We start from the raw sequence: 13,168 nt of genomic DNA on the forward strand, positions 1-13,168 counted from the left end.
CGTCACAACAAGCACTAAATTAAAATACTCCAGGTGCTGTGATATAGTTTCGAGGGGATTAAAAAACATGTTCGATAAACGAATTGCAAAGAGCAGAATAAGAAATCGCAAAAAGAACGATTAAAAACAGCTCGCTCCTTATTCTGCCATTTTATACTTCATCGCAATTAAGTCATTAACGCCAACACGTGCATGCACTTGTCCACGTAAGCTTCGAGATGAAAGCGTTTTTACATAGCGCAAATACATCGTGTCTAAATTCCTCGGCCTGTAGCGCAAAATTTATGCGCGCGCATTAATCAAGGCGAGGCATATAGATCAGGTATGTACCACATAGTGTATGCGTTAGTTCAGGAAAAGCACAGCAACAAGAAAGAAATTCTGAGCAATGTACGCATGCAACGCTGTAGAACGTGCGCCGGATTTCGCGTTGCAGGCGCTTCAGCGGAAGTAATCATCCCGGGGATTAAGGGGGATGGGGGGGATTAAGGGGACGTGTTCGCGCACCTGAGGCGACAGCTGTGTTCTCTGCTCGCCCCGCTTACTAATCCCGTCTTTGTTGCGGTAGCCTGGAGACAAGCTGCCGCGTATAATATAATGCGAGCGCCAGCTCTCTGTGAACGACGAACACGTGGCATATAGGCATACGCTAAGCCTAATTGAAAGTGTTTTAATTCTATTCTTTTTTTTTGCCTTTGTACCAGTTTCGCCTATCACTCTGTTAATGAATATTGCAATGAGATGGGCGATATCCCTTCGGTTTTGTTTGATTAGGCCTTTGAACAAAGTTGGAATGCGTGACGGTTGTTTGTCAGGCTCTGTTATCGATCGCTGTTTCAGTCTACTGAATAACATTTATAGGCATATGCTAAGCATAACTCAACGTGTTTTAATTGTTCTTTTTTTTTGCTTTGGTGCCCGTTTTGTCCACCACTGTGTTAATGAATATTGGAATGAGACGGGCGATATCACTTTGATCTTGCTTCTCTGAAGCTTTAGAGCTAAGCAGGAATGCATTACAATTGTTTTTCACGATCCACTATCGACTTGTTTCAATCTGCGGTACAAATTTTACATGCGCAGCGAAACGAAGGGCGTGTTTAAAAGGTTAGCCTGGGCTACTGCCTGCTACTGCCCGCTATTACCTGCTATTGCCTGCTAATAATACTCAAATTGTGAGACGTGTTAGCGTCGTAACTTGTGAAATTATGTGAATTCATGATTTGTCCTAAACTGTTGCCAATTATTCTGTATATGGCGTTTTCACTGGCGGAAAGTTCTGTCGCAATGTGGCCTCTGAGTGAAAGCGTGAAAACAAAGCGAGAGCATTACTGCAAACACGTAAATTCCACAACGCGTGTAATGGATGTAGTCGTTCGAAATAGGTCAATACAAAGCAGCAAAACCAAAAAACAAGAACATGTTGCTTTCTGTTGGGGAGCTAAGGCCACCATTGACGTCAGCAGGGCCTTTTCAACCGCACAGTTGGCAAACTCTTGAATGGAATGTTTTATCGTCAGAATGCTTACACGTAAGCTCGTATTATCATCGGTTAATCATTGAACAGTTTTTGTGCATGTCAGTAGCCAGTCACACGATGATTGCCAACATTTACTAGTTCGTACAAATGAAAAAAGAGTACAAAAATTTAAGTCTAATGCATATTTATACGAGTTCTGTGAGTTATGAGTTGCATGTTCTTTTCTCATTCTTTTTCAGCTTCTCTTGTCAACACTCTGTACGGAGTGCGTGGGCGGTAATTGAGCACACGCCGGGTCATGGTGATGATAATTTTCTATCTACGACACACAGCAAACCTTGACCATCACAGCTTTGCTGTAATATTCGTCGTTACGAGTAACGGCAACAAGATTTGATTCTCGAAACTTTCGAATCTTCGTACCACCCTGCATAATAGTCGAATTCGATCAGCAGTTCAGGTTTCTTTATTTAGCCATCCGACGATGAATATTGACGTACAGTAGAGTTATACATCTACTTCAACACCCCAACCCCTTTTTCATTTTTTTCTTTTTTTTTTCCAGAAAGAAAAAAAGACTACAGCTATACATACACGTTTTTTTATCTCGTGTGTTTTCACTCACGAAACTTTCCTGAAAATCCCCGCGAACCTTCGTTCCTCGTGCTAATATTTTTCTTCAACAAAATATTTACTGTTGACCAACAGCCCGATCCGAGCTCTATCGACCAATCTCTCCAGGTTGCGCAGTGCATAGCCGAAGTTTTAAGAAGAAAAAAAGAGAAAACACACACACACAACACAGCACAGTAAACAGCAATGTAGCATGAAAAACAGAATGATCGTAAATTCGTTGCCGCCTTCTTACCGGATATGTTTTCCAAAGTTGCTTGAAAGAGCACGAAAGCAGGAACGTCAATATCAGAATGAACACATCAGAACAAGAAATAGCACTGATAACGCCTTCTGTACCCTATATTACGATGCAGCCTAGCAAAATAGATCGATATGATTGATGCGGTGATCGGTTTTACAATGGTTCATAATAGGGCGAACGGTAGAGACGTCCGTTTTTTTCTTTCGTTTTGCCTTTTCTTTACCTCGCGAGTCTCCCGTTTAATAGTCTCTGTTTTTGTATAGTTGTTGACTCCATTTTCATTTCAGGTCGAAACCGTCTAACCTTATAACATGTTAAGTTAACAGTGAAGGCGTTCACGATACACAAAAACGACAATTATAGTGAAACCTTTTTTTTGTAGTGTTGTTCTCGCTTAACGCTGCTTTACGGAGTCTCTATAGCCAAAAACAGTGCTCTAACGTTCCAGGAACTGTGCCGTTGAGGCTGACAATATGAGGAAACTTATATTGGGTCACATAAGCGTTTATAGGAAACTCTTAATCTTCTGCTGATAGGATGTTATTACTTCGTTTAGAAGACCTGCTTTGCCGCATCGCTTTACTGGAATATATTCTCTTAAAGGAATATTCAAAAACCAGCACTCCATCAAGTTAAACTAGCAAAGCTTTGTTGCATTCCTGTTGAAAAGAACGGGTTGGTTATACTAGCGGTGTTGATAGACGCCAAACAGTTTTTCGTTATTTTTATATATTGACACGCCTACAGGTTTTGCACGGCGGCTCGGTTTCATCGGCTAGACTGTAAGATGTGCTATTGCTCGTAACAGTATTGATCCGGCCCTTAACGACACCTTGTAACTTTAACATCGCAAAACTTCAAAATGTTGCAACAATATTTGCACTGTTTATCTTTTATCACCGCAACATCTGTTGAAATTTGCTAAGTGCGCATATTTTCTTCTTTTAATTAGGAGTAGTGTGTAGCTATAGATAAGCTACTAACTAAACGCTAATAGAAACACGCGAACATTCTACCAAACAGTTCTATCTCTTTTTATAAAAAATTTCGGCCCAAAGCATAACGCTGGCATGTCACTGTGACGTCACAAAGTTCAAAGTATCTTTGTTGCACTCAGACTGTTCAACTTCATTTCAGAGCTATGGTTATTAAAACCAATTATGTCGTGCCTTCACAAGGTTTTTTTCATTTAATTGAGTACAGCCCATATCTGTTCAGGAGAAGTAACTAAGCACCAGTAAACGCTGTTGAAGTCCGCATCGTCACGGCTACGTTTGCACAACACGTGGGAAATAGATTTGCTCTGCAAAACGAGAAATTGAAACAGCCTTCCCATCCGAAAAAAAAATCAGCTGCAGCTTACAAGCCACGACCATGGCCATGAGCGACCGCGCTCCCATTGCTATAGGTTGATTGCATAAGCAACTAATGAGGAGTATTATCTTTCAACAGAACAAACAAAGTCTAGCTAACCTCCTAGCTTTTCCGTCAGTACATCTCTCTCTCTCTCTCTCTCTCTGATTGTTCCGGAAGCCTTGTTGTCGTCATCGTCATCATCATGAGCCTGATTACGCCCATTGACGGGCAAAGGCGTCACCCATATTTCTTCAATTAACCCAGTACTGGGATTGCTGTGGCCACATTATCCCCGCAAACTCGCTAACCCCATCTGCCCACCTAACTTTCTGTCTCCCCCCTTCGCGCGCTTGTCTCCCCTTGGAATCCAGCCGGTTACTCTTAATCACCAGCAGTTATCCTGCCTACGTGCCACATGCCCTGTCCCTGCCCATTTCTTCTTCTTGATTCCGTCTAAGGTGTCCTTAATGCACGTTTGTTCCCTCACCCACCCTGCTTCTTGTCCCTTAAGGTTACACCTATCATTCTTCTTACAATGGCTCGCTGCGTCATTCTCAATTTAAGTTGAACCCTTTTTGTAAGCCTCCAGGTTTTCTCTTTAGATAAGCGCCGATAGGATGCAGTTTTTATATACCTTTTCTTAAGGGTAAACTGCCATTCATGATATCAGAATTCCTGACAAATGTATTCCAAACCGTTATTATTTTTCTAGCTACTTCCATCTCCTGGTTCGGCTCCGCGGTCGTGTCTACGTGTCCTAAATAGGCGTTTTCCTTTACCACTTCCAGTGCAGAAATGCTGAACCCTTTTTGCAAGCCACCAGGTTTCCGCTCTGTCGGTAATTACCGGTAAGATGCAGCTGTTATACACTCTTTTCTTAAGGGACCGCCGTGCATACAACGTCTTCAATAACCACGTAATAGTATATAACGTGGTATAGGGTTGACACTCACGCCTCAAGTCGACGGGAGAGGGCGTCTCCAGCGGCACTGGCGTGTTGGGCTCGACGTCCTCGTCGCACGACTTCTCGTAGATGCGTTGCCTCGTGACCGTCAAGCGGGCCACGGGCTTCATGGGGGCCCCTGTGGGGTCGTAGAAAGGCGAGTCCGGGTGGTGCGGGTGACTTGACGTGATCTTCTGGATCCGCTGTTGGGGCGATGTGGCTTCGCGCTGACCCTGGAAAGCGCCATTGAACGAGATAATTTACCGTACACTCACAGCGACGAGCACGACGCCCTCAGTGGTCCCGGCGCTCTAGGGGTCTCTTGTAAATAACTGATAAATGTATCCCACTAAACAGTTACCATTTAGCAGCGACCATTGAGCATGCTTAAGCACGCAATATATTCCGGGAATGGGGTATGTATCGATGGAGACAATGTACTTGCGCATCTACAATCACACACGCGACGCCCTCACTGTTTCCTGTGTCTTGTACAACTATGTTATATCTAATTATACGGAACTAGGCAATCACAAATGGGCATTGTAACCACCGGATCCAGCAAAATGCATGGTATAATCCGGCAATGGGGATATGCAACGAGGGAGAGACGGTCACCGTGTACTCACAATGGCGTACGCGACGCCCTCGCTAGTTCGTGTGGCCTGTGCGTCTCGCGTAACTATGATATTGCTAACTATACGGGACCAAGCAATCACAAGTGGGCGTAGCAACCACCGGGTCAAGTCGAGTCTTATACCGGTGTCACACGGTCACTTCGCGATAGCGCCTGATCTGGATCGAATATCTTGATCACTATTCGCTCCTTCAAGCGAAGCTGCGGAAGGGAGTCAAACACTGTCGGGAGATTTGATCCCGATCACGCTTAATCGCGATCAGCCGTGTACCCTGTGACATGAGTATAAGGTATCTTTCAGTAAGGGGGTTATGCTACGATGGATCGGCCCTCCCCGGGTAATCACAATGACCTACCTGACGCCCTCACTGTTCCCTATGACCTGCGCCTCTCGTGTAACTATGGTATGGCTAAGTACAGGGGGTGTTATTTGTAGTATTTAGAATATAAATGTGAAGAAAGTAAAGTGGACGAAAACATAACTTGCCGCCGGCAGGGACCGAACCTGCGACCTTCGAATAACGCGTCCGATGCTCTACCACTAAGCTACGGTGGCGGTCATCCTCCCGTCCACTTTATGGGGTATATATGTGCATTCAAACCTAGGAGTATTAGTCAGCGCCAATCGCAGCCATGGCAGCGAGTGTGGAACACTCTTTTTTTCTGCCTGTTGGCGTCACGTAGCACGTAATAGTACCTGCTACGTGACGTAATAGTGCGTGCTACGCAAGAATGGAGAAACCGTCACCGTGTACTCACACTGGCGTACGTGACGCCCCCGCTGGTTCCAACGGCCTGTGCGACTTGTGCAACTATGATATCGCTAACTATGATATCGTCACTATCGCTAAGTGGCAAACAATGAAATTTATAGTGATAAATTTTATTGTTTGCCACTTCATTCTCCTGTGCGCACATCCCGACGCATCCACAACGCACGTAGTTTCATGCGCATTCATGGTCACACTCAGGCATTTAACTCATCATCACTACCTCGAGCCATTGCACATTGGAACGATCTTCCTGATCACATTGTATCCATCCCTAATCGTGAAACATTCCGTGATAACCTGATTTCATTGTGACTCTAGCATTGTATAACGTTGTTCCGTCTTGCTGTTTGTTATCTTTTTCTTTTGCTTTTTTGCTTTTTGTCTGTATTCCTCTTTATTGTTTTGTAAATACTGATGCCCCCCTTACTCAATGCCCTTCAATGGGCCTGTAAGGCATTTTGAATAAATAAATAAATAAATAAATAAATAAATAAATAAATAAATAAATAAATAAATAAATAAATAAACGGAACTAAGCAATCACACATTTAGAACAACAGAGAGCTGAGCTACTTGGTAAGTATTCATGTTAAAAGACTGGGCGTGCAAATTCGGACACAAGACAGGCTAAGACAACACACGGTGTTCGTGCTATCTCTACTTCTCTGTTGTGTCCGTGTTTGCGCACCCAGTCGCTTAACGTAAGCAATCACAAGTGGGCGTAGCGACCACCGGATCCAATCGAGTGTACATTCCGGTAATGGGGATATGGGGTCTCTTTCAGTAATGGACTCAAGCTCATACTCAAACTCAGACTCGCGGCTTGATTTGAGTCTGAGTGAGTCCGAGGGAGTCGAATCACGAATGAGTTTGCCTACCTATGCGTTAGGCTCGACTGGATCCCATGGTAGCCAGGCCCACTTGTGATTGCTAGTTCCGTAAAATTTACCATACCATAGTTACACGAGACACACAGGTCATATGGATCAGGGAGGGCGTCGGGTATCTTCTAGTAATGGGAAACCATCGGAGAGGCCGTGCCCGTATACTCACAATGACGTACGTGACGCCCTCGCTGGTCCCTGCGTCCCACGGGTAGAGGTTCATGGTCTTCTCGGTGATCCAGGAGCAGTTCTTGAGGCAAAGCTCGAGCGAGCTGACGCCCACGATCCAGTCCGGGCTCGGGCCCAGCATGGAGAGTACAGACATCACGTGGTGCTTCTTGTCTACGCGGAACACGGCGAACGTCTTGCCATTCACGTTCGGGTACCACAGACCTCGGGCCTTCACGATGGTCCTGATCTTGCCCGACTGCGAGGTGACGTCGTGAAGCGATTGCATGAGAAAAGCTCGCAATAGAAGTTTGCGTTTTCTTGAAGGGACACTAATGTGAAACAATGAATCGGTTTAAACTGATGAACTGAACTCTGAGAACTCTATTGTCCTTGGTTACACCATCATAGGTCTATTACTATTAGAGCAAATCAAGGTCAAACTTTCGTCTTTAAAATTTGCACCATAATGTCGGCCCGTGAGGTCACGTATTTTAAACTATTTATTTTTCGTAGTTTCGCTACACTGACTCGACGAAATTTCATGAAAGTTGGTATGACAATGTACTTCATTTTTACCAGTTAGGAACTATGTAGGACCTAGACGAACACAGGCCACTAAAGAAATTTCACAAGATCCCTTACTTGGCTAAGGCAACTCGAAGGCGAAAGTCATCATTTTTCTTCTCAGTCAATGCCTAATTCCCTCCTTCCCCCTCCCCTTAAAAAAGCGTTCTGAGTTTAGCGCTGCCTCCGTGATCGTAGGCACTGGAAGCTTTCTGCACTTCTATGGTCTTGTTCTGCCTCCAGGATAGGCCCGCCCTTGAGCAAGTGACGATTCCCTGTGATGACGTCATCACGTGAAGTAATGATGACGTTACAAGTTTTGACGGTGTGTAACGTCATGATGACGCGATATGATTATGGTTGTTTGCATCACTCGTGCTGACGCCGCCGCCGCCGACGGTCAATTTTCGCGTTTCATAAGGCATTTAGGCTTTCGCTTTAAGGGAGGACGTGGAAATGAAAACTACCTGTGTTTTTTATCGGCATAAAGTGATGAAATTTGGCATGCTGATGTGATTTGTTATGCTGATATCGCAACTGCAATCGGTTTTGAGATATATATTGTAGTTCTTGAGTTACAGCAGTTGCTAGACTCTCATAGTCATCCCATAAATAGTTAATAAATTAAACATAAGTACGTCAAAATTTTTGCGCAAAGATATTCACAAAACTCATTCTGTGCCGTAAAGCTATTGGTTTATTTTTCAAACAAAAATTTTGAAATTGCTTGTACATTTTGTCTTACTAACCACTTTCACAAAAAGCCAATTATAAAAATTTGTATGATGTGCAGACAAATATGGAGAAATAAGGCCCTCGCCAACGTTTGAGGATCTAGATGCTAAAAAACAGAATTGTTATATATTTATTTGTTGTGAAATGACAGCGCGATCACTGACAGCAACCGTATCGAACATGAAAGCAGAGAAAACTGAGCTCGAAGAAAATGAAGCTCAAAGCTAAGAAAACGGAACTCAGAAAAGAGCTAACTTTATTTTTCATTGGAGAAATGCAACATTGTGGCTACCTTATGCTCCAATTTATGCTCTTTACGATGATGCCAAGATGGCGGCACTGTGCCGAGGGAAAGCTGCAAGATTTGCATTTTGTAATGCCCAATCTTCTGATAGCTTTTGATGGCAGCACACTAATAAAGTCATTTTTCTAAACTTCTACAGCCTATCTTGTCCTAATATTTCACCATGATGTAAAAGATGATCTGAGGATTGCAAAAGAGAAAATAATAGTCTGAAAAAATGAAAGAATTGACCAAATTTATCATTTCCATTGCCACGTCCCCCCTTAATAAACAGAAATACATTTTGGCTCTCCCACCGGAAGCCTTGTGTGCCTTGAACAAGAATGCTGTTAGGGGAGCCGAAACGTCTTTCTCGTGTTCTTTTGTCGTCGGTGTTCCTCTTTTACGCGTTAAATAGGTCAATATTGTAAATAATGTACAGGTGAAGTGACTCCCTTTAGAGTTAGTTTGCAACTTTCTGTGCCAAACGCAGAACATAGTTTTGAAAGCAGCAAGAAAAGTGGTACAAAAGAAATAGATGCAGCATTTTCTGCGGAGTCAGACATAAATAGGTATATGGAGTAAAGGAAACGATTACTGAGTATTCTAATACACTTCGCGAACTAATATTTTCAGGAATATTCGTTACATATTCAAAAATGCACTTGTTCCTAAATTTCAGCAGTCTTTCTGTTTTATATTGCGCAACAAAGATTTTCATGGCAGCAGCCATAATCTATACGCGGCTGATAAGCACTTCTACCCTGTAAATGAACAAGTGTCCTCAGTAGAATAAGAAACTTCGGTTGCTGGCGGAGTGGTTCTTAAAGAGCTGGTTTTCAGATCGCACAGTTCACATAGTGATGGTCTGTTTACCAGAAAGACACCAAGTTTCTTATAGCAATTCAAGCGGCTATGCCGAAGTACAATACGTGTTTTGTAATTGCAATCGGCTCTAACGGCAAGCAATGCTGGACGCTTCTTCCCAAGGTTGCTTCTTCCACGGTCCCAAATGTCCACGTAACTGAAGTCCGCTTTTTTCAATGTCTTAAACGTATGTCTAGCCTTGATGTCTTGCAAGCAAATGTTACGTTGAATCGTTATTCATGCTAACAGTCTGAGATATAACACATTTTTCTAAACACACAGTTGCTATTGATATTAATCATGAGTGATATAATTTTCTCTAACACATCCCGCAATGTCGGGCCAGCTGGGGAGCTATTCTTGATGCGTCCATCTATTGAACTGTCCGTTTCGACCGCCGCTGATTGGCTGGAGCTTGGCGAGCAGCGCGCCCCCTGTTTCCGATTTTTCTTCCGCAACGTCATTTTGACGTCACGCAGCTTTTGCAACTCTCCCGCAAATGATAGGGATGGAATGCGCTTCAATGCAACGAACGCAACTAGCTCCGGAGATCCGCTTTAAGCTGCCCGTATCTCTAAGGCCGTGCATTAACCATAATTTCGACCACCTGCTGCTCTTTAACGTGCACCTAAATGTAAGTGCACGGGCCCTAAACATTTTCGCCTCCATCGAAAATGCAGCCGCCGCAGCCGGGATTCGATCCAGCGACCTTCCGGTCAGCAGTCGAGCGCCATAACCACTAGACCACCATGACCGGGCGGGGAACGATATTCTGCAGACTCCACTTGCAAGGACGCGTTAACATCGGGCAAGGTGCCCGTGATGAACGGAATTTTAGGTCGACCCCTGCGCTACTTCGTATCCCCACACGGTTCCCTTTAGTGGGATATGGTGCGATTTTCTTCTCATTTGATGTATCGATCCTCCGTCGCGCTCCTCCGAAAGCTTTGTGCATCTAACGTGGTTTTGCGCTGCCTCCATGATTGGTGTCATTGCAAGGTTTCTGCACCGGCCTGGTTTTTCATTGCCTTTCTGATTTTTAATGCTTGGACGCTAAAATTTCTACCTTTGACCAAGCAACGATATCACGTGATGTTGTCATCATGTGACGTGACGTTATGTGGCGCTATAGTGACGCCGTGGTGATGTCATGGTGGTGTCACAAACTTTCGCGATCTGTAACATCATGATGACGTGATATGGTGACGTATCACGTGATGATTTTTTGCACAACTCGCGGTGACGCCTATGCCACGGGACGACAGTCGACGCCGACGGTCAATTCTCGCGTCTGATGAGGAATCCAAGGCATTAATAACCCATTTTGTAGATAGTTAGCGCACGTGTTGTGTCCCTCCCTATTTGTCCCTACGTTGCTTTGCGCTAAAAAAAAAAATCGCATTAGGCCTTATCGACAATGCCGCATCACTATTCTGGCCCAGCATCAAGTACTACTAGACTTTTACAGAGCCTCTTGTGTCACTCTTGTATCTCACCTCGGCTTTGAGCTCAGACTCGAGCTTCTTGGTGGCGCCGTGCTCGGCGACGCTCTTGACTCCCTCCGAGGCGAATCCCTCGTACTCCCACATCTTGAAGTCGGCCGCGTGTGAGCACCGATTATGTCCGAAAAATGGGTCAGCCACTCGTCTATAAGGGCGTGCGGGAAAGAGAGAGAGAGAGAAAGAGAGACATACAACACACCGCCTACACAGGAGCCACCGCCTACGCACGGCTTTTCCCCACCACACTGTCGAGGTGGCGGCTTCGTTATTAATGACACGCACGTGGCTCTGAGAAGACAGGCCGAATGACACACACACAGACACACACACATCGATGCCACACTCCTACAACCACATTCGCGGAGCCGCTGCTCTCTCGCGTAGCTCATTAAACACAGCGTGACGGATGGTTTTCCGAGCATCGCCCCACCCCCCCTCTCTTTTGCTTCCCTCTCCTCGAATCCTCACCTCTCACCCTCTACACCTCGAAAGGGAGCTGGAACGTGCTCCAGGGAGCATTTTCTGTTCCCACTACCTCCCCCGAATCCTCACCGCTCACCTTTCCCATAGACAGAACCCTCTGACACCTCGAAAAAGGAGCGGGGGATGGAGGCATGTTTCGAAACTGCTCGTGCTCCCGAGAGCATCGCGACGGGATAGCGCGCGGTGTTTCCCTACCGACCCGTTTCGCAGTGAACTGCTCCCGTTACTAACTGGACAGATAACTAGGGACGCCAGGCGGCGCTTCCACGACCGGCGCCCTGCCTCGGGCGTTGGTATATTACACTGGCCACGTGCAGACTACTGCGACGTAGTCAGGGAAGGGTGGACGTACGGGAGTCGGATCGCAATTAAACCCGACTGCTAGTGAGCATTTCGCGGGCGAGAAAGTTTGATAGCAACAAGAACGTACGTATAGGTTTAGGCATCTCTGCGCGAGCGAATGAAACGCGGTTCAATAGGAGCGCGGCACTACGGTGCTTCTGTATAGCGGTGATTGGATGTGTGCGCACCGTGCTAGGCGGGAACAAAGATGTTAATAAAATAAGCCATAAAATAAGTAAGTGAGCTAACGAGGAAATGCGGAAATGAAGGCTGGGGGAAATGATCCAGGTGGAGCTATAGTTTCGTGAATAGCAGAGTTGGAGTATAATTGGGGAGCAGCACAAAGGCCACCCGCTTTACGCAAAAAGAGTTGTTTTTAACTCCTTTTTTTTTCGTTTCCCGAGGCAGGTCTAATAATCGCTGGTTTTTGTATCGCGTCCAAAAGTGAGAAGCAACTGAAGTCGCCCATGGTAAGAAATAATGTTTAATCTATTTCTCTGCAGGTAAAAACAAGACATTTGTAGACACTACATACACGCGAGAAAGATCATTTCCTGAGAATTCGTGACTACTTTGAATGTTCCAGTTGTTGACCGCTGCCCTCCTTTCAGTAAATAAGGCAGTTGGTTCTGCAAAGAGCATTATTTGTACTTTTAACTAACTTTCGCACCACTGGTACTAGTACAATTGCTGGAGTTATACGTAACGCGTTACAAGTAATTGATTACTTGTAATAAATAACATTTTCTTGTAATTTTGTAATATAATCGATTACTTTTTCGAAACTGTAACGTTCTGGGTAATTTAATTACATCTTCTTGTGATTGATTACCTGTAATCAATAATTTCTTTTTTCCCAAGATCAAGTTGTAACCAGTCTTCTACGGCAGTTCTCATCCCGATAAATATGCGACCTCTATGTAGGTTCACCAGCTGTTCATCGACGAAATTAACCGCCCCTGCTATGGTTCCACACCAGAGGACGCATCTGACGTTCCGAACGAATCACCTACCGACGATTTTTTCACCTTTTCCGTCGCCTTACCTGCAACGCCTTGCCCGAGCGCCAGCAACAACGAAGCGCTACGCTTCATGGAGGACATGGACACTATCATCGATGCACTGCGCAACTACAAGCTGGTGCGCAAGATGTTTCTATGTTATAATACCGCCCTTCCCTCCAGCGCACGCACGAATGGAGAGTCCAGCGTAGCAGCTCACCTCTTAACGAGGAAGAGTGGATGAATCAGCGACGATAATTTTGAAAAACA

General features: G+C 44.9%; 1 protein-coding gene across 1 annotated transcript in view; it reads right to left on the reverse strand.

Annotated features, from left to right (window-relative positions):
• LOC119401757 (spondin-1-like) overlaps positions 1–13,168 on the reverse strand; it is a 197,497-nt gene that overhangs the window by 25,365 nt on the left and 158,964 nt on the right. Inside the window, 4 exon segments of the mRNA XM_049418132.1 lie at positions 4,667–4,889; positions 7,120–7,377; positions 11,067–11,182; positions 11,185–11,217. Of these exon segments, the coding sequence (XP_049274089.1) occupies positions 4,667–4,889; positions 7,120–7,377; positions 11,067–11,182; positions 11,185–11,217 (630 nt within the window).

This window comes from Rhipicephalus sanguineus, chromosome 8, assembly GCF_013339695.2.
Source record: "Rhipicephalus sanguineus isolate Rsan-2018 chromosome 8, BIME_Rsan_1.4, whole genome shotgun sequence".
Classification (NCBI taxonomy): Eukaryota; Metazoa; Arthropoda; class Arachnida; order Ixodida; family Ixodidae; genus Rhipicephalus; species Rhipicephalus sanguineus.